This window comes from Lathamus discolor, chromosome Z (genome assembly GCF_037157495.1).
Source record: "Lathamus discolor isolate bLatDis1 chromosome Z, bLatDis1.hap1, whole genome shotgun sequence".
Classification (NCBI taxonomy): Eukaryota; Metazoa; Chordata; class Aves; order Psittaciformes; family Psittacidae; genus Lathamus; species Lathamus discolor.
The window spans coordinates 69,202,033-69,228,597 of NC_088909.1; the positions used below are offsets into that span (position 1 = coordinate 69,202,033).

The 26,565-nt window shown below is 38.0% G+C and overlaps 1 protein-coding gene across 1 annotated transcript in view; it reads left to right on the top strand.

The window, feature by feature from the left end:
* Positions 1 to 26,565, top strand: part of FRMD3 (FERM domain containing 3) — a 141,571-nt gene that overhangs the window by 76,893 nt on the left and 38,113 nt on the right. Inside the window, exons 4-6 of the mRNA XM_065661540.1 lie at positions 6,151 to 6,229; positions 18,373 to 18,470; positions 19,668 to 19,791. Coding sequence (XP_065517612.1) covers positions 6,151 to 6,229; positions 18,373 to 18,470; positions 19,668 to 19,791 — 301 coding nt within the window. The remainder of the gene's footprint in view (positions 1 to 6,150; positions 6,230 to 18,372; positions 18,471 to 19,667; positions 19,792 to 26,565) is intronic.

Here is a 26,565-nt window from a genome sequence, read left to right on the forward strand (position 1 = left end):
ATTGTTTTAAATTCATAATAACTCTGGGATGTGACAGAATCTTCCAAAATATTTTAAATTTTGTCTTAATCACGTATGAAACCTGGTTCAACAGAGAAGAATTAAAACATGTTGCTTTTTTTCTGTCAACCTCTACCTTTGCGTTTTCCACCTTCACTCAAGTGTTTGTGGCAATACATGATGTGTAAAATCTAGGTCTAATTTTTACCACTAGTTCTGCCGGAGAGTGGAAATTTTAGGCTGTGAGAAATGTTCTGGACCACTGCTGGTCTTCTTTTACAAGTTGAAGGCTCTTGCTGGCCAGCGATTGATAGCTGTGAGCACTGTGCTTCCAGCAGTGTGTTGAGAAACTGAAAGGTTGCGTGAGGTAGCTGCATCTTTGTGGTTCTATATCAAGATTTTCAAAACCTGTCTTTCTACTGTTTTGCATGTTTTTGTGTATGCTGTAATCTCCCAGATGCTGGCAGTAACGCTCTTCACCATTTGGCCATCTTACATTTTTTACTTGTTTTCTGTCTAGGAATGTCTTAGTGTAAATCCTAGTGCTGGTTACATCAGCGCTAATGTTTAAGCGAAGAACAGAGTTTTCCCATGCACTTTCCCTCTCTCTTTTTTTCAATAATTTTGAAAGTTATTCTGCATAATAAGTATGCATCTATCCTGTAATCTGCTTTGTGGGAAATGTCCAACTCTATGGGTTTTGATCTTGATGACAGAATCAATTCTGTTGCTTTGGTGTGCAGTAGTTCAAATTTCACACGTTTTTCTTGCTGCTTTACATATCAGTTGATCTGAGAGAGTAATCCAAAGAGGATGCTTTCCTGTGTCAGGCCACCGGAATTTGTTAATTTCCTGAATCTCTAATGCTATTATAAAGTGTGAAAAGAAATGGGATTAATGGGAAAGCAAGAACCCGGATGCAGAAATGGGTTGTGCAAAACCCCCTAAAGATTCTTAAATCTCAAAGTTGTCATCAGTTTTTGTGTACAAATGTAAAGAGTTTATTCAGATGTCAGGTTCATAAATCCATGCACAGTGAAAACATTAAGATTTGTGTGATTCTTCTGGTGTTAATTCAAATGATGTATATTATTTATGTATGATTCTTATTAACATGCTTTAAAGCATTTTTATAACTGGTTGATGAAAATCCACCTTTCTGTCTTTCTTTCTCTCCTTCTTTTCTTCCATCCTTCCTTCCTTCCTTCCTGTATCTCTTACGCATAAAATAAAAACACTGAGTAGTGCTCTGTCTTAAACATGCTCACGAAGTGATATGGTCAAACAGCTGATTTGTTTGGTAAGGGAAGAAGTATATGGAAACAGCAATATATGTCTTACAGTGTCCCAGAGATCCTTCTGCATCATCAGTGATCATGAAGACTGTTTCAGTGTAATGATTTTTTTGGTTTGGGTTTGTTTTTTGGTTGTTTTTTTTTTTTTTTCCTGATGTTCACTACCTTTTGGTGGGTATAGAGTATACATATAGAGAATGCTTAACATCAAAGAGAGATGCAAGAAGTTTTCTGAAACATTGCATTCTCAGGGCTATGAAGGTAATTTAAACATCTGTTTTTGGCTTTCAGTATCCATCTGAATCCATGTTTAATAAAAAAAAAAAACAGCGCTGCCAGTAAAGCTCATTACAGAACCTAGTATTTGTGCTGGATGAAAAGCAAGTTGCTAAAAACAAACAGGAAACCTTCCCAAAAGTGGCAGCTGAGAATCTTCTGTCCTTCTCCCTCTTTGGTTCACAATTCTAAAACTTCAGCCACGTTTTCTACCAGCTTTTTTTTTGTTGTTGTTGTTGTTTAAAAAAGCAATTTTTCTCTTACAAAAAGATAGTATTTCAGTTTTTCTATGAAGAAAATGTGCAAATTTTCTTAGGCATAAGATCTATAACCTTTTGATCTACACAGAAGAAGTGTGATTCAGTGGGTGTTGCTTAAAAATGAATGCATGGAAGATGCAGTCTCTTATACATTGATACATGTGCTGAAGGGTGCAGGTCCCATCTCCCCATTTGTTTTGATCAGGGTGTTAGAGTTCCATTTTCTAGGTAGGAGATCTTTATTGTTTCATGTACATTGGATAGTTTGTCTTAGTTGAATGCAACTGAAATAAACCCTGAAAACACATGAGTTGCCTAGGAAACTTTCATGCTGTATGTGTAGTTCCTTCATCGGGGTCTAGGTCAGGACAGGTCTGAACATTTGGTATAATTTAAATGGTTTTATTTATTCTTTTGCCTTCATCTTTTATGTTCTGCTAGCACATAAACTGGCAAATTAATAGCCCTATTCAGTGGAGTTTGCAGTCAGTACTGTTTTCCATGCTAATGTCCTTTGCAGTTACTGTAGTTGTGAACATTTCTTAGTGAAAAAGCAAAGCCTGTGATGGTAGGAAATTCTGACAAAAGCCTTAGGCATTTCACTAATGGCTGCTCCTTATCTGATAGGTAAAGGACCAGTCTGAAAGAAAAAGCTTATAGCTGCTCTAAAACTAATTATATTCAGGCTAGTTTTGAAGAAATGTTCCTCTGTAAATTGAGTTCCGTTTTGGGAAGATTTGTTGTTAATGTTTCCACTTTAATGTGCGAGTAAGTAGTAGAAAGTGATTTTGTTTTCAAGGAATTGAGGAATTGTCTGGCTTGACAATCTCATTTCTTGAGCTATGCAATTCATACGTACCTGTCTTGCTTTCCACTACAAGAATATAGTGAAGGAGAGAATATGAGGTTCTCATGTGTGTTTCTCTAATGTTATAAAATCTGTAAGACAAAAACCTTACTAAATGTCTACATAACATCAAATGTGTGTTTGGAGGAACATTAAGCTTATGATCCATTTTAAAATGAAGATGGAGAGGAAAGTAGATAGCTGTGGGGGTCCCTTCCTCCCCTTTCAAGTGCTCATTCTTTAGGGCTGGTTTTCTAACTGGGAAAAAAAAAAGAACAGAAAAAAGAGGATCCTATTTCACTGTGTAGTTATAGAGTACATTCTTATTTCATTTCCAGAGATGAATTGGTTGGAGGGGATCATATTATTTTTAAAATTTCAAATTGCCATACTTGCAGCAGTTGCTGAGGGAAGACCTCTGTCAGTCTGCAGCAGCCCTGTTTCGTATTGCTTGCTGCACTGCTGAGGAGGAATATTGTTGCAGAGGCTTGAGTCTAGGAAGTGTTTCAAAGTAGGCTGCAAACTGCCTTGCCAAATCTTGCTAATCTGCATATTCTGTGCACTGGTGTACGCCTCTGTCTACAAGGAAAATGCTTCCTATTAACTGAATCTGGGCTATTTTATTTAGTCCAGTGTATGCTGTCCTTTCCTTGCTATGATACTCTGTGCATACAGGGCAGCTGCAATTTTTCTGTGGTTACCACAGACTGCCAGAATATGGCTCTTCTGATATATATGTATATTCCTTTCTTTCTTTTTACCACAGCCAAAATTTTAATTGTTTCATTGACATCCAAAAATTTAGGTAAAATTCAATACATTTTTAGGGTCTTGCAGTATGCTTGTACTAGCTAGGGTCCTGCAGAGCCATGCACTAGCTGTTCTTATGTCTGCATCCCTATTTCAAGCATAAACTACTTCTAATCTTCCAGGACAGGTAAAGGTTTGTGGGTTGTTTTGTTATTGTTTTGTTTTGTTGTTTTTTTTTTTTTTTTTCTGAAGAAGAGCTCTTGCTCGGTTAATACTGGTTAGTTCTTCTAACATGATTTGTGAATGCAACCGCATTATAAAAGTCCAAGTTTTATCCCTTGCTTAGATTTAAGAATGTTACTGCTAAGAGACAGAACCATTTAGGATGACTTACATTATCTTTTGGTTTGTCCAGGCAACATGACTCCTTAATCTCTGGATGGCTGTTTTACTTTCTTGGGTATTGAATTTGGTTTACCTTCTAGTTTGCCACTAAAGGGCAGAGAGGATGTAACAGTGTTCTCTGTTTTGCAGTCTACATCAAATTACAGTAAGACACTGTTGCAGTCACGTCTAAGAAGCTGAAGCCCACAGAAAGCAGTCTGAGTGTTTCTCTTGCCCTCAGAGGACTTGATTAGATTGAATGTTTGAAGCATCTCTAGAGAACAATTAAGGCTTATTTTTATTCCTTCAGTTTGTCTTGTTTGTTTCTATTTGTTGTTTCCTTACTTTCTGGTTTTTTTCCCCTGCTTTTTATCTCTTCATCCCCATCTCTTCTGATATTTCTTCTTGTGTCTTCAGTGAACAATTATTTAAACAAGTAAAAAAACAGTGAAACCAGCAGTTTTTGTTGAGGCAGAAAGTAGTTAAAAAAAGTGCAACATGAGGTCTTGAAAGGGGAAAATATTTCTACATTGTCATAAGCGGTCAGACTGTTCAAAAGATACCTACCATAATGAAAGATGTAATGCATTTTTATTTTCTGTTGCTTTTGTACATCACATGGAACTATGTGATCTCCAGACCTGAGTTTCTGGAAGACTGCAACATACATGTAAATACGGCAGTCAGAGTAGCTTGAAGAGGTATCATGTTTATTGAATTAATTTGCACATGCAGTTTATACAAGTCAGTGAGCTTGAGGAGATTGTACAATAAAATGTTGTGGTATCTTAATGATTACTTTTATATATTATAATGACTAAACCGTAATCCTCTGCTTCACCTGTTCTCTTCCTTCATTTTCTCTGTAATTTTCTTTGCCCTGTTCTTCAACCTTCCATTCTTTTTCTCATGTGAAAGCACCATCTCTTCCAGATTTAGGAAGTTAGATCAACTGAGTGTATTCAGAATACATTAAGACAAGGGATTTTTGAATCTAACTAGAATATTATAATTCTGTAATTTACTGTGAATTAAAGTTACATGCATGCCTTCGTTTAACAACTAAAAACAAGCCAAAACCCAAACCAAAACCCACCCAACTACCCCCCCCCCAAAGGAAAGGTCTATAAATATTGAGTGAGGGTATAAATATGTAGAAACTTAATTTCATAGTTAAATATTACAATAAAAGGATTATAATCTTGCACTCAGGTCTGTAGGACACTCCCAAATGAGCACAGTTATTACATGTTCCCGTTTTGTTTGAAGTCTCAGCTTTTCTTCTATTTGGCTGTGCTGGTAAACGTTTTGGTAAAGGACCCCTGCCAGCTTACTTTTTCCCCCACACTTTTCCCCTTTTGAAGATGTGGTTATTTTCCTTCTCACTGCAAAATGAGAACTGGAATTTAAAACATGAACATTACCTGGCTACAGATAGTTATAAGGGCTCTGCCTACCTGCGTATTGTGCGTGATGTGATATTTTTAAGCCTTCTACATGGTTTTAACACATCTTTTAGCCTAACATGATTATCACAAGATACCTCTTTGGTGGGATTAATAGTCTTCAATTTGTTTTCTGTCCCTCCTGTAGTCACTGAAAGATCAACTGGCCTAAGATAAGATATCTTGAATACTATCAGAGATACAACAGTGGGATATAAAGCTGTGCTCATTAATGTAAAACTGAGAGATACTGATTGCAGAATTGAAATAATTCCTGTTACTACATCTTTTTGTGTGTTTGTTTTGTTGGTTGAGAATTTTTATTATTTTTTTTTGAGAGAAAGTATTGTACTTAAGGCCTGGTATTGTTACCATAGCTCAAGAGTAGGTAATGTAGTCTTACTAAATACTGTAAACAATATAATTTCTGTTGTCTCTAGCTTCATTAACCAAATTTAATTAATGGTTTCTTCCATTTTGTAGTCTAGGTATTATCATTGTCAGGAATAACAAATATAGATAACAGCTTTTGTATCTCTTTGTGACAAGATGCAACTGCTTCCTGTTTATCAAAAAAAAAAAAAAAAAAAAAAGCAGTCCAAATGTATTTTGTACTTCTTATATTAAACAAAAAGTCTTGTGAGGTGCAAATCCCTTTATAAATCGATTTGCTTACGTTAGGTCTATTTTGCACATGCTTTGGACACCTTTGTCATATGTTCTCTTCATATATACATATGTATAGTATTTATTGGTTTATTTGAATCGCTGCCTGATGCTTCAGAGCTAACCATCACACCAGCTACTTTTTAAGACTCTTGGAGTTTACGCCTTCCGAGTGGCTGAGACAATGTTTGCTACTGTTCTCATGCTTTATCTTTATAATGTTTCAGCTCATCCACCATTTACCATGTGCTTCAGAGTGAAATTCTACCCACATGAACCCCTGAAGATTAAAGAAGAGCTCACCAGGTATTTGTTTTGTTTGTTTGCTGTGCATTTAATTTATGTCTTCTAACAAGTTCAAAATCAGACTGTATTGTGTGGGGCAGGGTTCTCACTTTTTATGCTAAAATACTAGAGCGAACAGCCATTTGCACTGTTGGTAGCTTTTTTATTTATTGTGGTACCTATCGATTTTTAAAAACAGTTTAAGGTGACCTTTTTGTAACATACAGCAAAGTAGTCACGTTGTTGAAGAACTTTCAGAAAGGGAAACAGTGGTCAAATAACTGGACAAGGCTTATTCTGACTTTTACCCTGGCAAGGATTGTGGTCTTGTGTAAGTTCCTTCTGGGTCTTAGTTTTGGTTTGCTTACTGAAATCATCTATGAAGTTTAATTCAGTAATGGCCTTAACTCTTTCAGGAGTTACTCTCTTAACAGGAGCATGTATAGTCCCACTGAATTTTCTCTTGTGTATATCTTTAGGACCACAACCAAGATAGTATTTTTAACGTACTGATAAACCTTTAGCAAACTGATGTAGAGTTGTAATATATTTGTATTTTTAAAGTAAAGCTGTTCCGGAAGTTAAGAGTTCTTTTTGCTTATATTGGGATTTTCCAGTTTATGCTGTAAAAATAGCCATACGTATGTCAAAATAAAGTCATACTTAACAAATGGTAGTTTTGTCCTTCCTACTAGCCATTGTGACTATTTTCTTGCTTTGGGTACTTTTCAAGAAATGCAACTGTGGAAAAATGTAGGAAAACAACAGCTCTTTTGACCTGTGCACCAGCTGTGCAGAACTACATATACATATGCCTTGCCATGTTGCTAGTCAGGAGGTTGCACCTCAGTTGCATGTCGCAGAAGCATGGAGCCCCTGAGCACTTGTGCTGACTTCTTCACTGATGCTTTCCCCAGTCCCTGCAAATTCTTATGCTCATGAGTCATCACATGAATGGGAGTGATCCCATTATCACTGGTCTCATTCTCGAAGTTTCAGGAACAGCTTGTATTCTGCTGAATGGGAAGTTTATAGTTTGTATAGAGCAGCTGGAACATACAGTTCACATTATAGCTATTTATCTTCGGTGGAGTACTGAAACTGTTTAACTGAGTGAACAGGTTGTAAACCAGGAAATCAATGGTTTTTCATTTTTTTTTGTCTTTGTTCTTGGATGAACATTTTACTTGTTATGAGCCAGAGTATAAACTTCATGTAAACCTTCCTCATTGAAGAGTCTTAATTAATTGACTTTTTTTTTTTTTTGTAACTACTTGGATACCCTCCCAGGAGAAGTTTTATTGAAATGCAAAGACTCTAGAATTAGCTCACTGAAGTGTATTGTGCTGTCAGTTCATTTTAGCCTTTGCTGGAACCTTTCAAATTAATTTTTAAAGTCCAGCTGCTGTATGAAAAAATATTTTATGGTCTTCAGTTAAAACCAATACTATTAAGACTTAAAAAGGAGAAATAACTAATCTTTTCATATGTCCACCCTGTGCACATGGTGCTTTTTCATATATTATCAGCTTTATAGTTTCCCAGTGTTTCTATTTGGAGGCTTTGCTTTGTGTCTGCCCAGGTCTCTTACACAATAACAAAGTACAGGTAATGCTCCTGAGATGAGTGAGGGATGTGTAGTCATGTAATTCACCTCTGAGAATTTGTTTCATCGTCTAAAGCAGAGGGTCAGATTCAAGGTGACACTCTAAATTGGCTTCAGTTATTTTTTTTTTCTCGTATTGCAGTGATAGGTGAAATTCAAGAAGAAAAATGCCTGTTAAGTGTGTGACAGAGGGAAGCAATGAAAACTTGAAAGCTAATCGGCTTTTTGGTAGATGTAATTTTTTTTTTTTTTTAATCTCTGCTGTCTTCACTGAGCAATCATCTTTATTTCTGTGTGTGCTTAAGATTATTTGAAAATAAATTAAGAACGTTGCCACCCTTTGGCTTAAAGCCATCTGTACTTCATAGCTGTATATAAAGTCAGCTGAGTCTGAGTACTAGTGCTTTGCATTGCTGCTATTCTGCATGTCTAAGCATGTAAGAAAGCTGCTTTCTTGCTTCTTCAATTGGATAGAAATCTGACGGGTGTCTGTAGTCCCAATTAGACAACGAAATTAAGGTACAGTAAGACATCCTGTCCTGGATGCTTTGGTTCAGAATATTTATTAACCCTGTCTAAATCCCCCATGTGGATTATTGTCGATGCAGTCTTTGTAAAAGCTTTATAGGAATAAATCTTTAATCAAGTACCATAGAGGCCTCAAAGAGACATCCAAATATTAAAAAGAGCTGTTTCCCCCACTCTTACACAGCAATATCTGATGCAAAAAAAAAAAAAAAAAATTCTATCCAGTACATGAAGCTGTGTGTGTATGGGGTAAATTATTTGATTTCTGTGAAAATAGTATTACATGTGTAGAAATGCTATAGAGGATTTAGACATCACTGACAGTGAGAAAATTGAATATTTCTCACCTCAGATTACTCCCACTTCATTTCTATCCTACCTCTGGTGGCCTGTGCTGGACTGTAATTCTTGAGTTAGTCTGTGGTTTTACAGTTGGAACTATTTTCAGGAAACAAAGATGGAGAATTACATAATTGAACTTATCCCTCTGTTTTTGATATTGTAGGGAAAAAAATTGTACAAACCTGAAAAAGTGTGCATACACTGTGTTCAGAGGCCAGGAGTGCCTCGGGCAAAGGACCGATCCATGTGCTTGCCTGTCATTTTGTTCTACTGCTAAGGATGCCTGTGGATATTGTTAGTCATGTCGTACTACTCCAGCTGCTTACTTTCATCTTCCCTCATTTTAATTAATAATCACTTTCATAGCTATGCTTTTGAAATAAAATCAGTGCCTGCCTCTGGCTGTTAAGGCATTTAGAGGTATTATTGCTAAATAGTCGGCTGGTGTTAGGATTGTAATTCACAAGTTACTTTCAGTGGCCATGGGCTTGTCATCCCGAGTTCTCTAGTTTGTGTAGTAACAGACTACATGAATCCTGACTTGTCAACGAAGTCCAAATCTTAAGGCACATCAGTGCTTAACTTCCTTAACTCATCTCTTTAACTTGTGTCAGGATGGATTTAGAAGATCTGGCCTTATTTTTGGAAATACTGCTTGCTGAGTGGGACAGCGAAGCCATACACGTTTGAAACATGTTTGAGAGACCCTAAAGACACACTATTTCTTTCCAATAGCTAAAGTAATCAGGCAGTTTTTTTCAATGTATGTTTAAAAACCGTGACGAGAAAGTGGCAAGGATTTAACCTATTTTGCTGAAGTGATTTGGCCTCTGAATTTATTTCAGGCGCCCTGGAGGTTTAGCAGATTGCAACACTAACAGGGAATACAGACTTTTGAAGAGTTTGTGTATCTTTTAAGCAGAGAGAGGTGTTCAGCCTCAGTAGAAGTGTGATGTTTCTCTATGCTGTGGCCATTTCTGAGAGTTTGACTTCTGCTTCATGTGTAGTATGTGGAAGGTGTCAGGGTCTTCTGAATGGTGTACCTGTGGCTTTCTAGATCTGATTGTCTAGTACTTATAGGTGGCATGGAGTCAGAACAAAGTACTTTAGTTTCAGAAAACAGCATTTAACTGGCTTCACTGAGCATCCCTAATGAGAGTAATCACTGCTAGTTTTAAAGTAGGCATCAGCAACATGACACCAGGTCCTCCCATCTCCTTTGTTTCCTATAAAACTATGCAAACCTGTAAAACAGAATTTCAGTTTCTTTTCCTGTTAAATCAACATCTGCTCTGCAGTCTGTTTTCTGGTTGATGCTGCACACGATTCGGGTAGAGACCTTGAATACATACATTTTCAGTACATTTTCGGTATTACGGCTAATTTCCTTTTCTGCTAATTTTCTTTCTTCTTTTTCCATTTTTTTTTTCCCCCCATCTTTGTGGTACATTCCAGTCTCTTTTCCCAGAGAGCATGGTAGGCTTCATGGTGAGAGGGGATTTTTCTTTAGCTATGTGTACAGAACCATGTGCAGAGAAAAGGATAATCCAGAGTTCACTATGACAGTCAAGATTATTCTGCTGGCATAGCATACAAAGATGCAAAATTGTCATAAGGGAAGTTGTAACTACGGAGGTCATTCAATCTGCTGTATGCACAGCTTCCCACTATGCTCTCTGAAACCACAAGTATTTTTGCTATGTGCCTCTCTTCCTATTCTTTTGTCACAGATCAGCACCCTGGGAGGGTCCATAGCTGGGAAAGCCTGAGATGTTGTATGTGAACAGAATGGGAACAGTTAAGAGAGTGTGAACAGATGAATCAAAAGAATGGTCATATTTGGGCACAAAATTTTGCTATGTTATTTTTTTTTTTCAGGGTTCTTGCTTAAGTAATAAATAAATCAGTGTTTGCTCTTTCTTATGTAATAAAGCAGCTCAAGGCCTCATGCCTTCTTATCTCCAAATCCCTACATTATACTGTATGTATAATTAAAATGAGGGAGTATGAAGTCATTTGAGGTCCCAAAGGAATAATCTGAAATGCTACAGATAATACTGTATCAGCAGTAATCCATGATTATTGTATGAAAAACAGACCTAGAAAATGGTATGGGTGAATAGCTGGTGGCATTTACTAAAGATGGATTATTTCAACTAGCTTCCATCATGCCATTTTTTCCTAACCCATATTTCCTAATCCAAGAAGCAGTTCTTCAATCACTAGGCTGTCATAAAACAGTGTAATGAGTACTTTGATACAAGAAAAGCAGATAAAAAATGTTTAACTGGAAGTCATATAAAATGACAAAGACTTGGGGTATGTAAACATGGCAAATTCAAGAGTTCTGAATGAGCTAGCTTAGGCGAGGAACAGCAATACAGCTGCATGCATGTATGCAATGCTCCACTGGTCCTACCTCAAGCAGTTGTACTTGTTACTGCCTTCTGTTGGAAAAGCCTGGTGCTTTCCTTTCAGAAGCAGGAGGGCAGTTGAGACTGATAGTGCTCCAGCTGGTTGATATTTGAATATCAAACCATTATTTACAAGTTGGAAAGCCTTGCAATATGTTCATCCTTCCAAGGGTGAGTGAATAGGAGGTGAGCCTGTGCTGCTGACCCCTGTTCCAGGCACCTTTAGAATAGCATCATCTGTCTCTCTGGGTACCCTGTCCTGCTCTTGCGATGTGCAATGGTAGCTATGTTTTAGTGCCTCTGCAAGTCTGTTTTGGCTTTCTCAAGGCCATATTGGCTGGTTTGCAAATGAGTTTATTGTTCTAATAGTATTGGATTCACAATTAGATTGAATAGCACAAGTCTTAAAAATGAATGAGGTCGTTAGTAAGAGCACATAGTGCTGGCAGGCTTGCAGAAATCATTCAGGGTGGGGAAAAAAATTACCCAGGACAGTCCTGCATTTTTTGGTGACGCTTGTGCCTATCATAGAAGGAGAGCTTACACGTTCACAGGTCCTCTTGTGATCCTCTTTGGGGAAGGGACGAAGGCTGAGAAGGTGTAGTTTAGTTGTGGAAGCTTGCAGAATAGAATCTATCCCTGCATTTTTGTGGGGCTTTTAGGTATCCCGTATCTAAAACAAAGCTGTGTCTTACTACTCCTTTGTGCTCTTAATTCATTGGTGAAATGACTTCTTGTGTACCAGTAAAGCTTTTTTTTCTGTTTTTTCTGTCTGTAGCCAGTGCTGTCAAGCAGCTGGATGGCATGACAGTTTTCCACACTTTTCCCAAGGGAAGACCATACACTGTAATGCAGGAACTGGCCAGCTCTGAAGGCAGAGGGCCAAGCCCATGTATTACTAGATCCAAGCAGCAGTCATCATCCTGACCACCAAAGTCAGATATTTGAGATTACTGGAAAGCTGTTATTCAAATGACCTTCTCACCCCCACCACAGGGCAGAAAACAGACTATTTATTTCTGAGGGAATAGTGGTTGTTGTTCTTGTTGGTTTTTTGTTTTATTTGAGGTTTTTTTTGTTTGTTGGTTTTTGGTTTTTTCTTTTTTTTTTTTAATTTCTCTCTCTCCTTTTTTTTTTTTTTTTTTTTTTTTAATACTGTGGATCCAGAGCTTCTCTGATGATTTTGGCCACCCAGGAGGGATGTAAATTCAGGATGAAGTTACAGGTTGCTGTTACTTTTGTGTTTGAATGCTTAGCATTAGTACTTCTCTCCAGAAGGCACAGACCAAGAAGGATGGTTCTTCCTGCAGGTGCCTGTTAACATGAAAGAAAGTCATGCGATTTCCTAAATAAATTAACAAAGTAGTTGCTACTGCTTTTGATGTTAGATATTTTAAGATAAATAGATTTTTCTCTTTTTTCCTGTGTTGGAATGAAGATTATGTTTTGAAGTGATGATGGCTATGCTCCTAGTTACTAATTTGTCTGCTAGAATTTGGCTTATGACTGATTAGGTGGATTGAAAGGGCAACTACTGTACTGATATTACTGCGGCATGCTTATTGACATGTGTATCTGTTTTACAAATGCTATGATGGGTTTAAGCCATGCTAGTATTCCAGAAAAATAAGAAAACAAATAGACACTCTCCGCATCCAAATACACTAAAAGGTCTGGAATTATTATATTAGGATTTTAACAGTTACGTTCCTGCCTGTTCATTTTAGTGTTATTTTCTGGATCTGTTGCTCATGAATTTGTCTAATCATTCTTTTTTTGTACTTGGTAATAATGTTTGTCTTCCCAGCTGCCTGAGGCAGTTAGTTCACTACCTGCTGTGTAAAGTACTTCATTTGTCTGCCTTAAACTATTTCCTGATTCCCATGCCTTCCCTGTAGCTCTAGTTTTTCAGGATTCAGTGAACAGCAGTTCTACCTTTGCCTTTCCCACTGCCCTCAAGATTTCACAAGACTCACTCTTACCCCCTCTCAGTCGCCATCTCTCATTCTAAGGGAGGCTCTATTCTGTCACTTATTTTAGCTGTTCTTTGTATTAACCTCAACTACATCCAACTTAGGATGCAGAGACTAGAGCTAGGTGTGTAATCACTCAAGGTGTGATTACATCAAGGCTTTAAATAGTGACAAAATTGCCCTCTGTCTTGCTCACAATATCTTTCCTGATGCTGCCCAATGTTTTATGGCTTTTTTGGCTGCTGCTCCACCCTGAGTTGATAACTTCAGAGACCTGTCTTTGAAGACTACAAGATCTACCTGTCAGCTTTGTGTTTTATCAGTAACTGTTAGAGTGATGGTTTTTCTTTAACTTATAAAATATCAAAATACTCCTCAAATATTATTATGTAGACAAGCAATATAATTTTAGAGTATATAACTATTTTTTCTATTAGCCTTTTTATCTAGGTGGTACTGTAAAGCACAGAAAAGATCATTCTCTTAACTCTGGTAGTACATACTATTAAGTATTAGTGTTTAGGTTAGATTCATAGACTTTGTAAGGAAACCAGTGCTCCTGCAGAGTACTTGATATCTACTGTAGAAGAGGGAATATGCAGTTAGTGTCCAGAATATTACACATAAAATGATCATAAATTCTTATGCAAGAGAAGGGCACCCAGTCCAGGGGTATTGTAAACACATTCATTTGCCCTCTGCTACTCTGCACCTGAGTATGCACAGTAGCATGGGAAAGAGCAGTGCAGTCAAAGACACCATGCTGAGATAACAATTTTGAAACATTGCTGTATCTCTTGAGGTGACTATGTCCTTCAATTAGAAAGGCTGCGACAACACTGGGAAAAATGCTTGTTGCTGGAATAAAATGAGTGAAGTGACTTGAACACGAGAAAAACTGCACAAAATTTGGCAGCAGGAAAGCTTTCCTGCCTCAGTGAGCATCTTAAAATAGATAAGTAAAAATAGAATAGATAAAAGTCAATAAATAAATTGACTGATAAGCAGCTAGGAACATGATCTCTGGGGGTCACAAAGCCTGCTTAAACCAAGGATACATATTGCTGACCCTTCAGCTGCAGTTGCAGGAGCGGCTTGGCTAACCTGGAGTTGAGTCATCTGCATTACAAACAGATAATAGATGAAAATGAGATTATTCCAATGATAGAGTCTAGCACTGAAGCATATGTTTACTAGCTTGCTGGTACTTAGGACTGTAAATCAGGCTACAAAGTTGTGCCAGGGCTTGGAAAAACAGCTGTGGTGGAAGGATACGAGAAGCAGCAAAATGAAATCTGATTTTGCAAGTTATTTCTGTAGGTATAGGCAACTTTAAGTATATGCAGAAACCTTACTGATTTCAGTAGTCAGGTACACATTCATAGGTCTTTGCTGACCTGGGACATAAATTACTTTATCAGGATTATAGGAAGTGTCTGAGGTTGAGCCAGCCTCTGGCAAAGCTTGCAAGATTAGCTTTTAGTCCAAAGTGCATAGATCTCCTTCATTTGAAAGAACTCAGTAGTGCCTTAGTCTTGTTCCAAACTGCCCTTCTTGCTTTGTAGGTGAACAGCATCCCATACAGCTTGCTGTGTGGGTAGTCTCTGGAAAACATATTCAGACTCTGATTCTGCTCTGCATGGGTAATTCCCTGCCCTCCTTAGGAGTGCAAGTGCTTGTCTTGTGTCCCATCTAACAGTTTCTCCAGTCTCCACTGTGCTCTGTGCCTCTTTTGCCTTCTTGACTGCTGCGTTCTGTCTTGGAGATGTTTCTTTTCTTTTTTTTTTTTTTTGCACTTTTTTTTTTCCTCAGAAGTGAAATAATTCTTTGGAAGTACAATTTTGAACTATTTAATTAAGGATTCAATTGTGAAATGCATGCAACAGCTCAGTAGCACAGAATCTTAGTGACAGAAAAAATAAACATCAGTGTTTTTGTTTTAAAAATTGTAATAGGAAGGTACATGAACCATTTAAGAGACAACTAAACCCCTTTCATGCAAGGGAGGGTAGCCAGAGCTTCTTCCTGAGACTAGCAAGCACTAGGGAGTATATATTTTATACATTACATATATATGTTATATTTTAAAGCAAAGACAGATGAATAACATCTGTGGCCCCCATTTGTGACAGAAGCTTGTGCTCAGCTCTGTCATCCCAGGATGATCACTGGTAGAGAAATCAGCTCTGAGGCACAAATGTTCTTTTACCTAAAATTATATCTTATGCTCTGTTTCAGTTATATATCCCATGATTACTCTTATCTGTTTTCTGTTAATATACCTCTCAGCAAAAATTGAGTATGTATTTCTGTTTCCTTAATTGTTGCAGAAAAGAAGTATTTTCTATTATCTTAGGGAGACAAGACAATAAAAAATATACTATGTGAAGTTACTGAAAAATGATTATGGAAATTTTCTGCTTTTTTAATTTTTCATTTTTTTTTATTTTTATTTTTAATTCTTAACAACTTGTGGAGCCAGTGATTTAACTGGAGGAAATGGGCAATAATACATTGTTATTAGCTTCACGTAATTGACAAAAGTGCATATATTGACAATTTAGATTAAAGAGTATACATTATTTTATATTGTAATAAAATTAACTTTGAGGAGTATTTTTTGACAAATTTTGGTTGTTTCAGATTGCAAACAGGCTTACACAAGAAACTCATTTCTTACAGAGAAAATAAAGCTATGCATTTCTTGTTCAAGATTAGCTCAGAGACTATTATGGATGCAGAAATTGAATAACGACATTGAGGATCTTTGATCCTCTTTGATCAGCAGCAAACTGTTTGCTTAGAAATGCCACAAGTATGCACACTCCCACCCAGACTCCCGTGTTCATCCACACAGAATTTTAGTGGAACGCATAGAAATGAGTTCTTGCCCTCATTCTGAGGGGTTTCTGATGCTGCTGCTGTTGCCTTAGATCCTAAGTGCCAGTGTGCTTAGTGATCGATCACAAACTGGTGTATTTATGGCTGTTTTTATTATTAAGAAAAAAAAAATAAAAAGGGGGGGGGATTGGATTCTAATGAATTCATGTCTGTGTGTTTTCAGGTTTGTTCTCATAAAATAACTGTATATTGGAGGGGGAAAGGGACTCCCTGCCATCACACTTCAGGAATCTTAACTTGTGATTTATTGCATAGCATCTGACAGGGAGAGAGAGAGGTGCTGCCCGACTCTTGAGTAGATGCTTTGAGTCAATTCTGGAACATTTTCCATTTCTCCCTGGGCTTTGAAGATAATAGATGGTCTTGTAATAGATGCAGGGTGTGAAGTATTGGTTCCCAATTCTGTTACATGGGAAATAATTACCTCAAAACTATTTTATCTTCTTGAAATACCAAATTATTAATGGAAAAGGTGGAGTTCATAGTGTTGCTTTCATCAGTACAGCTCTAGAGTTGGACTTGGCATAGCCCTGAGACTTGAAATTCTTAGTTGTAATCTCAGCCTCATGTCTGCAAATGTCGGCCAGGAGTAGAAGGTTAGTATTCTTTTCCAGAAGCCTATTTACTTTTGTATATCATTACAGTAATTTTAAAACTCAGGACCCACAAGCGTGGTGTTGTGGAGATCTTTTGACCTTACAGCTCAAGTAACAAGCCATTCTGCGGAGTCTTGGGATGCCTTTTCACAGGTGGCTGGTTTTGGCACTTCTTAAAAAGTGAACTGAGTTTGACTTCAGGCTAGTGGTCACCCTGAAGAACCGCAACCCAGTTTTTTTCACCCTGGAAAGACTTACCAAAAGTTTTAGGGTGTGGACTGCTCATTTGCCCAGGTTATGTATGGTATCCGTACCAATATACTGAGCCTTTTCCAGTAGTCTGGAAATTGCAGATTATTGTCATTGCTGTCATTGCAGACTAAGAATTTTTACTGCATCTCGTTGAGGCCTTTGGTGCATCCTGATGCAGTTATTCTCTGGGAACTGCTTGTGCTGTAACAGTACCCAATCATGGCAGTGAATTAGTGAGCTGTTATTGGACACTCATTACAGGAAAAAAAGGGAGTTGCAAGATAACAGAAAAAGGCCTTGAAGTGGAAGGTTCCTGTAGAAACTTTTAATACTGTAATGGAGTAAAGGGATGTGTTCACAATGAGAATAAATTGCTTTTCTCTGTGGTAACTGTCTCGTATTTATGTAGCAATTAGTATCAATCCAAGGAAAGGAGGAAAATTCCTCTTGCTCTTCACATAGATACTACTTCCAGTCTTCTAGAATGCACTGTAAGCTTCAGATAAGATACTTGGTGCAGGAGCTTATGGTGCATAGAGATCCAAGTAACTTGGGCAAAATATGTGTGACATCAGTGTTATTCATATATCACATTTTTATTGTCTACGCTGTAGCTCAAGGTTGGAGAGGACTGGCAACATCAAGGAATGTCCTGAAGCTCCTGGCAGAAGCCACTGAGTCTGATAGCACCCTCTAAATAGTTGACTTTATCTGGCTTAAGCAATGCTGAAGTGGTTTAATTTTCCCACAGGGGTGAAGCTGCTGAATGGTAACTAGCTAGGTGTCTGGGAAAGGAGCTCCAAGTGAGTCACTGGGCTGTGAGCTGGTCCATCTCTGGGAGGCTGCTCTTTAGGGGAGAAGGGGGGAGACAGTGATGGCCTTGTGGCTGCTCTTCTACTCTTGCTACTTAGAAACAATGCTTCTCTGTGGTAGGAGTCGGAGGGCAGGTAGAAAGAGGCTATTGTTTTCTTCTCCCAAGTCCTCCTGGAGGTAGAACAGCTCTGAGAGGAATGGGACAGGTTTTTCCCAGGCAGGTCACCTGTGCCTGATTCTTCCTGGGCCTGAGGTAGTTGCTTTTACCTCAAAACTTCATCTAGGATTCTTAGCAGATTAAAAAACAGAAAAGGAAAGAAATCCTCTGCACTGTGGCCGATGTGCTATTTTGTGTACAGTGATAAAGGGAGAGATTTTCTGTGTATACCTGCATTTAATGAGAGGGGGTGTGTTCAAGAAAACACACTGTAATTTATTTCAGATTACTGATGAGCATTGTAACAGGTGTACATTTTAGACTCTTTCCATGCTATCTCTTAGTGGGGTTTTATTACTCCTGCTGTCATTACTTTATTGTTATTGAGAAAAATATCTTGTCTTACATTTAGTTTTCCCTGTGGTTGCACTTTGCCTCTTTTTCCTCTCGTTTAAGGCAGCAACAGAGAGATCCAAAAGGGTTTCAGAGAGACACACAGCTGTTTTCACGCTGGTGAGTTAAATGTGTTACAAAAAGATGCCACATAGTTTCCTGTTTTTTTTTTTTTTAATTATATTTCAGGTACCTCTTATACCTACAAATAAAAAGGGATATTTTCCATGGCCGTTTGCTGTGTTCTTTTTCTGATGCTGCCTACCTGGGTGCCTGTATTGTCCAAGGTAAGTACAAGCAGCAGGCTATTTAAAATATGTAACTGGTAGGAGTGTTCAGTATAAAAAGAAACTCAAAACTGTTGAGGGAATATAGCTAGCAATAGCCTTTTTTTGGTTGTTGTCATTGCACTGTTTTCTTACACTGACATGCACTGTAGCGTTTCAAGTAATTCAGCCATTTAGCCAATTAAAACCAAGCTGGAACTTAAAAATCCTAATGGGTTATTTTGGAATTTAAGTGAAAAATTACGGCATTAATGTTAGATTGCAGTTACAAACAAAGCAAAATTCTGTTATGAATCCTGAATGTAAATTCCTATTCCATTTGACCTAAGCAGGAAAAAGTGTCAGTCAGTGCCCTTTCTTAGGGTAAGGAAGACCTCTGTAATGCCGCAATACCTGGGTAAAAGAGTAGACATAATTCAAGGAGAAAGGTTCTTATTTTTTTTTTAATTCTCCCCTTCTCTCTCTCCATCATTTCCTTAGAAATACAGGAATATGTCATGAATTGCACACAGAGAAATAACTAAATGTCTGATTAGGCACATTGTATGTGTGGAAGTTCACTTCCTTTTACCTTAACATGAATGAAGGTCTTAGTGCGTTATAAGGCAGAGTATCCAAACCAAGATTGTGTCAGGACTTTATTAGAAGAGGCTTATTTAGAAAGCTAAAATACCATATGCCATGTTTGGGTACCTAAGTGACACATCTTTTAGAAGAGGAATAAAATACTGTGGACTGCCATGTATAATGTTACAGCCTGTGCGTCTCTGCTAGAACAGAATTAAACCAGTGCATATCGGCTAGGGTAAATTGGTGCAAAAAAGAGGAGAATCTGAAGTGCATTGCTTCAGTTCTGCCTGATACCAGAATGACAGGTACTTAAAGCAGAAAGATTTCTTATGCCTCTGTTTTACAGAGCACATTTCTGACACAGAAAGTAGTTTAGGATTCCTAATTACTGCTGCAGCTAATAAACATGAACTTCACTTGAAACTCATTGACTGGAGTGGCAGTTATAAGGATTTTTTTGTTTCAGTTAACTATTGGTTCTTTAAAGCAGCATTTCTTGAGAGATGCTAGATTCTTACCAATCATGGGAATATCTTGAATTACACTGTATTGAGTGACTTTTTTCCATGTTAACTAATGTTGAAATTCAATTTATGTATTTTTTTCTTGTGTTTTGGATCTGTTTAGCTGAGCTTGGTGATTATGATCCTGAGGAACACCCAGAGAATTACATCAGCGATTTTAAGATTTTTCCCAAGCAGTCACAAAAACTAGAGAAGAAAATAGCTGAAATGCATAAAAATGAATTCAGGTAATTTAGAAAGCTGTTTGGCAATGAGCTAAGAAACACTTTTATATTTCCAAATGGAGGATGTTAAATCAGGGGGGTTTGTTCCTTGGATTACAATAGATGCTCTACCAGTATACAGTCAAATATGCCATTTCATCATAGTGGTTTTTCTTTTCCTGTTAGCCTTCATTAATCATAGCTGATTCCTGAATGTGTGCTGGTAATTTGGACTACATTTGCTTCAAATGTAGATCTGGTTAGTGGGAGTGGCTCACATCATGAATGCTGCTCTGGTTGATTAGTGGGATAACATCTTTTATTTAGAGATCACATGTCTTTTGCTGTGAAATTTCTGTATGTAGTGCAATTATAAAATTATTGATAGATTTTGACCTGACAGAAACTAAGTTATCTTATCTGTAGTTTGTTAACATGGTGGCAAATTGCACGGAAATGTATTTAAATAACATATTTGGAAGACTAAGGAGGTGAGATTCAGAACTCTGCATGCTCTTTTTATGTCCTAAACTTTAAATAGTGTGACAGAGGGGATGGACACAGATCCAAAGATCAGTCTTTTAGTTTCCAAGTTGAACGTGTACCAAGTACTGTGTTTCTGGGAGAGATGTAGACATGAGTTGTGCAACTCTACCCTCTTCAGGATTGTAAGCAAATGACACGGACTGTGGTCTCAGCGAAGCTTGCTCGGTGCCCCAGGCGGTTTGCTTGGTTGGGAATAGTCCTCGGAAACCCTGGAGAGAAAGAAATAGGATGTGCAGAAAATCAAATTAAAGCAAACGATTAATTGCATAAAGTAGAAGGATGATTTTTATTCAAAGATTACAAGGCCCTTTGCACTTGCTTAAAACCCCTGTGATTTGTTTTCTTATTGCAACATGTATAAATACTTAGTGTGAGACCGTGTCAGAAGCCTTGCTGAAATCAAGATAGACAACATCCACTGTTTTCCCCTCATCTTCTCAGTCAGTTATTTCATTATAGAAGGCTATTGGACTAGTCAAGGATGATTTCTGCTTGGTGAATCCATGTTTACTGCTCCTGATAACCTTCTTTTCCTCTGTGTGCTTAGAGATGACATTCGGGATGTGCTGTTCCATCACCTTTCAAGGGATGAAGGTGAAGCTGGCTGGCCTATAATTTCCTAGGTCCTCCTTTTTGCCCTTTTTGAAGACTGGAGTGACACTGGCTTTTTGCCAGTCCTCAGGAACCTCTTGTTTTCTATAGGCTTGTTCTCCAACCTTCCAAAGATAATGGAAAGTGGCTTAGCAGTAACATCTGCCTCTGTCCTCTTCCTGATAAGGTGGCCTGTAGTAAATGCCCACAAGACCCATGTCAGCCTGCCCTCTAATTCTTACCCATAACCTCTTGTCTTGTTCTTTATCCACCCCTAGGCAGAGCTTGATACCTTCCAGTTGCTCTCACATACAAAGAGCGAGTCTACCATCTTGCCTTGCTAGTCTGTCTTTCAAAAGTATGCAGCTATCCATGACAGCATTCCAGTCATGCAAGCTATCCCACCTTATATCTCTAACTGCAATGAGATTGTGTCCCTGCACTGTATAGAAATCTCTAATTCTTCCTGTTTATTCCCCATGCTGCATGTGTTGGTGTACAGGCACTTCAGAGAGGTAATTGAGCATCCATACTATTCAGGAGGGGTGCAAGAAGATTCGTGATAGCCATACACACTCTTGAGGTGGTTGGCTTTCTGGTTCGTGTCTCAGGAGACACTAAGGAGCTTCATCACTGCTCTGGCTGGCCTGGCTTATTCCCAAGTTGGATGTGATGGCATGAGTGATGCCACTATGGATACCATCCATGAGTGACTTCATTTGAAAGCCCACCTCACCAAGCTAGCCACTTTTAGACAGGTGGATCCCATCCTTCCCTACCAGGCTATAGTCATCAAAGAATGCCCCATTGTCATTAAAGCTAGAATCCTCAAGACAGCATCAGTCATGAAGCCAGGAGTTGATTTGCATTATACATCTATTTCTGGCTGAATCCTCTCTACCTGTTAGAATGGAATAAAAGATAACTTGGGCACCACTATTTTTCACGTGCACCCTCAGGTCTTTATAGTTTTTGATTCTGCCCAGGTTCTGGCTTGTGGTGTCATTTGAAAAAGTAGCAGTTTTCTTTCACTTACTGCAGTATCTGATGTGTCTTACCTATTAGCCTAGTTACAAAGACAGTTTCAGAGCTGTCTGGACAGTACTATAGTTCTGTCTTCCAAAAATTGATCATCCTATTACATTTTTTTTACATCAGACATTCACTATTCACATGGTAGTTTTACCTTTTTTTGATATTTTATTCCACGGATCTCTATTCTAGGAGTACAAATTAATAAAACATAACTGTCATATAATGAACTATACATAGAGAGGTCAGAGCCTGATGATCACATTTCTATATCTAGCTGGAAAAAGATAGCTAAAAAAAGCATTGAGCTAATAGTTTTCTGTCTGGTATTGATTAGCACAACTGATTCACTGCATTCAGCAAGTTGACTTTTCTGATAAGAACCGATATTTTGCTGAGTATTTTTGAAATTTCATGCTGCAAAAGGTTCCCTGGCCTTTTTTAAAACAAAATACTTGAATCACATGTTAGCTGAAAGCCAACACTGGAGCTAAAAACGAACATGAGGAGAGTGTAAGAGACTAAGCCATTTTAATCCAGCTGCCATTTTGCTACATGCAGAAGAGTTATTTGTGAATTTCAGCACTGCAACTGAGTTTGATTCTTTGTTTTCTTCAGATGTGTAAACAAAAAAAGATCATGCAGCAAGGTTCCAAGTAACCAAAGACCTGTGGCTTGGAAGAAGCCAATTCTTCACTGAATCCTGTCTTAACATCCTCAAGGCCCGTACATTGGGCACATCTTTTCTTCTACAGGGTGATGTGAGAAATTGCCTTTGGAAAGGCACATGAAGACCATGAGGGGAGTGCATGGGAGGCAGCAATAGGGTACTGTGACAGCTTCCAGTAACTTAATGACTCATGGTGTGCCATTTAGAAGCCTTGTTCTTATTAATTAAAACATGCATGCCCCTATATCCTTTGTTGCTGTGAAAACATCACTGGATTTTAGCAAAATGTGACCTTCTATGTGACTTCCCAGTGCACCTAATTGCAAAAACATAAATGGACAGACAAAAATGCGTGTCAGCTTTATTGAGCTGTGATTACCTTCTGAATTTTAATTAATTATTCTTCCCTTATGTGGAAAGGGAGAGGTACAGGAATTACTTCATTTAACCTCAGCAGCAATGGGGCAAACACATGCCTTGATTTAATCACAATACATATGCTAATTTCCTTGTCATTTGAAGTAAGTCCTCTTTTGAAACATGGTATACTGCTGGGAAGTGAAGAGATAATGCTCTGTGACTTAAATTAGAGTATGTGAGGATGTACTAGGAGCTTATGAGACTTGGAGACTTGTTCTTGAAAGAATTCGAAATTGTTTTGAGTGTCATATTTCTGGGTATGGTCGCAACACAGCATAGCTACTGAGGAAATAGCTACTTGCATCTCTTTCCCTGCCACTCTTAACAGATTGAGAAAAATTTGGACCATACAAATCTAGACATTCTGTGAATGTATTCTGGTGTACCTGTTTCTCCATGTGAACTGAATGCTATGGTCCCTCCCCAACCAAATAAAGGTTGTTCATTTGCAAGTCCCTTATCCCTTTTTGTTAGATATGTGCAAGTTTTTTGTAAGGTTGCATTGTACATCACATCAATGAAATGATCCAAGTTAAAAAATACCTTACTTTCTTTTACTTGACTTCCATGCAAAAGTACATGGAAGTTCTCACTTATTTGGCAGTACTAAAGACACTTATGTTCAGTTCTCACTTATTTGGCAGTATTAAAGATACTTAATACATTGCACTGTGCTCAGTATATAAAGCTGGAGTTAATTTTGATTTCTTGTTACCAAAAGCTTCCATCTTAAAAAAATATAGTAAAAAATTCTGTATAGATTTGTGGAAAACCAAACCAAAGCTAGCCCATCAAATCAAGTTAAGCAGAGTTATGACATCTTCTAGGTAGAGGAAAGGAATACTGAGTGAAAGGTTAATTCTTCAAGCATGACAGCAGGGATTATTAGGAATACTGGGCTTTTATGTGAAAGATCACTCAGATGATCTTCATAATCTCTTAGAGATTTGAGATTTTGTTGGGGTTTTTTTAGGAGTTTGCTCTTTTCAGATGTTCCCAAAACAGTTGTACTTTTTCCATGGCAGAATTACTAGTGCTCATTTATTCGGGCAACCGGCATTAATAGCCAGCAAACTTGTGCTTCTAGCTGTTGCTATTGGATTTTGTGGGATCCTCTTACAAAACAATGGACTTCATATGTATCTACGCACCTTTGTCAGTACTAGTTCTAAACTGGCACCTATGTTGTAACAAACTCTGAAATTTGCTTCAGACAACCAAACAAAGCTTCAGATGTTTTCAGTGCAGTCACATTCCTTTTTCCCTTTTCTACAACAAATAGTCCTTATGAATTTATATCAAGTCCGATGTCCTTTAACAGAGCATTTGTTACTCTGATAAAATTCCCTGGCTTTTGGCAGCTATCTGCCAGCCAGAACTCCCTGAAGCCAGACAGCTGAAAATACAGAGATTTCCAATGAGAAGATCCACATAAATCCCTATAAAGAGAATTTTGTAGGAATCAGAAAGGATTTTTCCCTTTGTTTCTTTTTTTTGAAAGGGTTTAGTTGTTGAAAATAAAGGTTTTTTTTGTTTTTTTTTTTTTTTTGAATCCCACCTGGAAACTGATGATCAATTTTTTGTTCTTTCTAATAAGAAATATTATGCCATGTAATTTATATGAAAGTGTTATGTAAACAGTGATTAAGTTATCTGGAAGCCCTATGCAAACATTGACTTTTCCCTGTAAATTACAGAGTTACATGACCTGTTCAAATGCCTGTTTCCCAGGCTGACCTGGGACCTGCTTGGTATGGCCAGTGTGGGTACAGGCTCAAGACAGTTGAGTGCTACTGAATTGGCTGTTGTCTCCATTTTGTTTATCAAATATGCTGGTTTTTGCAAAAGTCGTATGTGGGAGAACATCTTTTGGGAGAAGAAGTTTCCTCTGAGGGCAGGAAATCACTGCCATGTTCTGCTATTAACTATCTCAAAAGCAATTTAAACTTTTGAGCTAAAGGGTATTATTCTTTTGAAAGCCAGAGTAGCAAATGAATGCTTATCTTTTATCCAAGCTGAATGAAAAGTGTTGTCTAAATTTGATTTAAAAGGCGTATGACATTTTTATCCTTTGCTGTATCATCTGTACTGTAACTCCTCAGTGGGGGTTTAAGCACTTCTAACTTCCCTCTGCTGCTCTAACTTGTACTGTATTCCCGTCACTGTACAATCAGTTACAATGTGTGCTCAGACTCTGGTGCCAGCAGGAGTACAGGATTTCCCACTCTCTGCTGCTCTGGCTCTCCAGCTTTTATGCAGACATGGAGCTGCCACCGGAGCCACTGGCAAGCATAACTACAAATGTTTCTAACAGAGTATATTCTGGGAGGCTGTCCTAGAAGACTTGGCAAGACTTGCTAGAAAATGCTTCTCTGTGTGGGTGTTAATGTCATTTGATCAAAGATTAAAGCAACTTCTTGCATGCTGTTGAATACATTAAAAAGTGCTAAACCTGAATTCCCGTGTAGCAAGTCCAGGATAAGGTGGATCTTGTATTTCACTTAAGAGGTTCTTGCAATTAAAACTATGTATTATCTGCTCTTATGCATTTAATGCTGGGAGCACATTCCCCTGTGCTTTAAATTTAGCTTCTTGTACTACCCTAATCACATTGGTATCTAACAGCCTCATATGCACGAAGGGAATCCTATCAGAAGGACACACATTGTGCTCCAAAGCTTACAAGTCATGTTGCTGGACACAGAAGTCTCTTTGCTGGGGACTAAGGATCTGTTGAAGTTTACATGAAAGGGAGAGAGGAGTTTGCAAAAGAGCCGGAGTTAGGCTGGAACAGGAATAGGCTGACTTCAAGGCTGAAGGACCCAATGTCTTTGTAGTTCACAGCTATACAAAGTATACCAAGGGCTTTGGAGAGCTGAGGAGGATGATGATGTGTAGTGGGCTTCAGAGGCAGATAGTGGTGACAGCTGCTTACAATGCCACCTATGTTACAGCCCGGGGCTGCACTGAATGTCCTCTTCATTTCAGCCTTGACAGCTCAAGCTGCCTCATTTACAATTTTGCAGTTATAGGCATTTAGATTTATCCATGAGGCTGTTAAGTTGGCACATGTACATTGGCCTGTGGCAGGGTGGTTGGAAGTAGGTGATCTTAAGGTCCTTTCCAACCTTAACTATTCTATGATTCTACGATTCTACGTCACTGAAACTTCAGTGTTATCTAATTTTCTCTCATTTAGCAATCTCATATTAAGATGCCATAGTGTTTGCTGTAAAAGGGAATAATTTGTTTCTATTCTGCTATAATTTTCAGTGTATTCTTTTGCTCCATAACTCTTACCAGTTGTAATTTGACTAAATATACATTTATATACATTTATTAGAAGTTTGAAATAACAGATTCTCTTGGTCACCTAGTCCTTTCCCAGAAGAGAGTATTTCCTGAAGGTTTATGGTAAGGAGCAGCTGAGCATCATTTTAATGGGAGATAGAGTTGTGGCAGTAATCTAGAGAAAGGAGCTTCACAGACAAAAGAGGTGTCTTTCTCCCTGCTCTACTCCCAGAGTTCTGATACAATGA